We start from the raw sequence: 3548 nt of genomic DNA, 5'->3' as shown, positions 1-3548 counted from the left end.
TTTGGGCCTACCACGCACCAAGCACAAATATACTTAGAGTTTATTTCCTAATTATAATTGTTACAACAGGACCGTTCAACATTTACTCCCCGGCTCAACCACTACTCTTCCTTCACAAGTGCTCTACTCGGTGACCCTCATATTCATCTCTTTCTCCTACTCTTTATCATATAATTTGTATGAAAAGTGAAATAATGTGGATAGGGTTGATCTGCCTCTATCAAAAATGAAAAATATTAGCATACGGAACACCTCGGATCGTAATGCGAGATTTTCCTCGTGAAAAAGGGTATTTGTAGATCATTTGAATCTGCTCGTTATACGAAAAACTCGTTGTAACTGGTTATACTGTAGTGGGCTGAGATGAAATATGACGTGGGCACTTGCATCCAGCCTGCTTGTCAGACCTGTTGGACCCTGGAGTCGCAGTTGCTGGTTATTTATGTTCTGTTATGTTCCTCAATCATCACGAATAGCAGTTGCTTTTAAGAAGGAACGGTAATTTGCTCCGAAGTCGGGGCCGGCTCCGATCGGCTCCAGACAATTTAGGAGCCGGCTCCGCACCCACGGTTCCAAAGCCGGCTCCGCACCAACGGCTCCGGAGCCGGCTCTGCACCAACGGCTCCAGAGCCGGCTCAGCTCCAACGGCTCCGGAGCCGGTTTTATACAAACTTTTTGAATAAAGTTCCAATCGAGGAAAACCGTAAAAAGCGGAGTAGGTCATGTTTAAAATAATTTACAAAAAAATCGATGAGTTTTGAATATAGTTAAGAAAGGCGAGACCAACGACATACATGTCAATACTGCAATCACATCGTGTGTTAGCTTCCACGAGAAGATATATTCGTTTTTTTTATTACGCTATCATACAATGCTGTCTCTATTGAACCGTTATTCCGGAGCCGTTGGTTCAGAGCCGTTGATTCGTCGATGGCTCTGGAACAATGGACCCGAAGCCGCCTCCATAGCAGTTGGAACGGAGCCGTGAGTGCAGAGCTGTTAGTCCGGAACCGGCTGTGGAGCCATTGGTGCGGAGCCGTTGGAGCGGAGCCGGCTCCGGAGCCGTCGGAGCGGAGCTGGCTCCGGACCCGTTAGTCCGGAGCCGTTAGTGCGCTCTGAAACGCCCATCACTAGATCACAGGACTGTTCTTGGACGGAAAGGAAACTCGACGAGGAATTAAAAAATAAAATTATTTCTTTTTCATTTTACTAACCCGAGTCACAGAGCTGAGCGACTTCTGAAGGAAATGAGGGAAAGAGATAGCACATGAGCCTGCTTCGAATGTCATTTTGGCAGACAACAGGCCGAGACGTATGAAACGCCTGGATGCGGGGTGCAAAGCTGGCCCTAGACGCTACATTCATGTATGCGGCTACAAATGAAAGCTACACATTTTCTTTTGTTCTATTTGTCAAATGTAGCTACACGATGTAGCTATCGTTTGGGACCTTTTCAATCCGTGTATGTTCAGCTGTCATATTGTGGTTATCAAACATAGTTGGTTGTGTTTATATTATGCGGAGATCACTCCGGTTGTGTTTTTGCCGTGATACACAAAGTTTCTTTTTATTACAGTGGAAAAATGGAAATAAATCAACTTCTTCCAACTTTAGCGGCTGAAGTGGCTACTCTCATGTTGATACTCATAGAAGAGGAAGACGAAGAACTGCAGCAAGAGGAAAATGCACGGCGCTGCTGGATGACCGATCTATTTCTGGAGAGGGAAAGCGTTTGGACCCGGCAGTTTAGGGCGATAGATGGCGAAGGACCAAACAACCGGCTAAAAAGTTTTCTACGTGTGAATCGCGAAGAATTTTACTATCTTTTAAATCGGATTGGTCCAAAAATTGAGCGTCAAGATACAACGATGCGACCTTCTATCTGCCCGAAGCAACGATTATGCTTCGGGCTTCGCTTTTTAGCTTCGGGAGACTCATATGAATCTCTTGCTTTTTTGTTTAGGGTAAGTTTTATGCAATATTTGAACGATATAAAATGATAATAATATTACCATTTGTTTTAGGTTTCTAGCAGTTCCGTATCCATTATTGTGCGTGATGTTTGTACACACATAATAAGTGAGTTGAAGGAATACGTTAAGGTATTATTTCACTAATTTAATATGGTAACAGTTCCATACTAATACTCTCTTCTTACTTATAAGGTGACCACTTTATCTAAGCTGTTTGTAAATATATATATATATATATATATATATATATATATATATATATATATATATATATATATATATATATATATATATATATATATATATATATATAAATATATATATATATATATATATATATATATATATATATATATATATATATATATATATATATATATATATATATATATATAGTAATTTTAAGTTTGGTTTCGTTTTCTGGTGCTCATGTTATTATAGTCTATTTTTCTAAGACCAATATATTGCCTAAAAACTGCTGTTATACTATTTAACAAAGAAACTTGTTGCAATATACAACTAATCAGGTCATGTGACTAACGCAACCACAGGTACAGAATATTTCTTTTGGTAATAATAATAATAATAACAATAATAATAATAATAATAAATGGGCCTTTTATTGCGTCAGTGCTTGCAAAATAAATAAATAACTAATTTTAAATAAGCCACACAAGAACACCCATTAATTTAATTAATTTTTTTAATATCTGATCAGTTTATCAAATACATCAAATAAGCATTAGCTAGGATAAATCATTCCACAATGGAATAAGAAGCAACACTGCGCAAAACGTAAACATGGAAAGTAGGGGACACAAGAAATCGCACATCACTCCCGCACATCTTTCCACAACGAAAGTTCTGGACAGACTGAGAATGCCTAACACCCGGATGAGTGCGATAGCAGAACAATCATGGTAGAACGAGAGAGATGGGTAGACTCGGTTCAACGCAATCCAACGGTAGATGCATGTGTGTGTGACCAACAAAAGACTTCAGACCCCGCTCCTCGCGTTTTTCATCCATCATTTTTCGTCACACGCACACACCTCTATACGCGCGGCGGTTCGCTGTCCAAAATGTAGAGAGAGAAGACAGGGCATCTCGCTTTGGCACACAGAAAAATCTCTGAAAAACTTCGGCTCTGCTACTTGGGCAGTTTCAACTAGTCATGGGAAAAATGATTCTTTTTAAAGATCAGGTGCGGTCCAGTTCGCTCAGTGGAATGAACTGAACGCGCGCGGTGATTCTTTCGCACGCCTGCGGTACGTTTTTAAATATCGATTATATGCTGCAAAAATATCCATTTTTTATTTTTATAAAGTTACATTTACAAACATAGAAAAAGGAAATCAAAGTTGTTTTAATGCTCATGTAAACTTTAAATTTGTTTTATTTCCTTATATCATTATTCATTTTGTGTTCTACTCGTTTAAAGTATTTTTTTATAAAAATGTAACTTTATCGCCATTCAAAACAACGGATTCATAACACTCATTCAATTAATCGTACAGTTTAATAAACTGTGGTTAACTATAGTTCATGAGGAGAATCTTCTTCATAAATTCAGAG

At 38.8% G+C, this 3548-nt stretch overlaps 1 protein-coding gene across 1 annotated transcript; it reads left to right on the top strand.

The window, feature by feature from the left end:
• Window positions 1-1549: 1549 nt before the first annotated feature.
• On the top strand, window positions 1550-2177 carry LOC121592031. Its single transcript, XM_041913243.1, has 2 exons — window positions 1550-1964; window positions 2025-2177. Exons 1-2 carry the CDS (start codon window positions 1584-1586, stop codon window positions 2115-2117), a joined length of 474 nt encoding a protein of 157 aa, XP_041769177.1. The 5' UTR covers window positions 1550-1583; the 3' UTR covers window positions 2118-2177.
• Window positions 2178-3548: the final 1371 nt, after the last annotated feature.

This window comes from Anopheles merus, chromosome 2L (genome assembly GCF_017562075.2).
Source record: "Anopheles merus strain MAF chromosome 2L, AmerM5.1, whole genome shotgun sequence".
NCBI lineage: Eukaryota > Metazoa > Arthropoda > Insecta > Diptera > Culicidae > Anopheles > Anopheles merus.
This window is presented reverse-complemented; position numbering and strand designations above follow the sequence as displayed.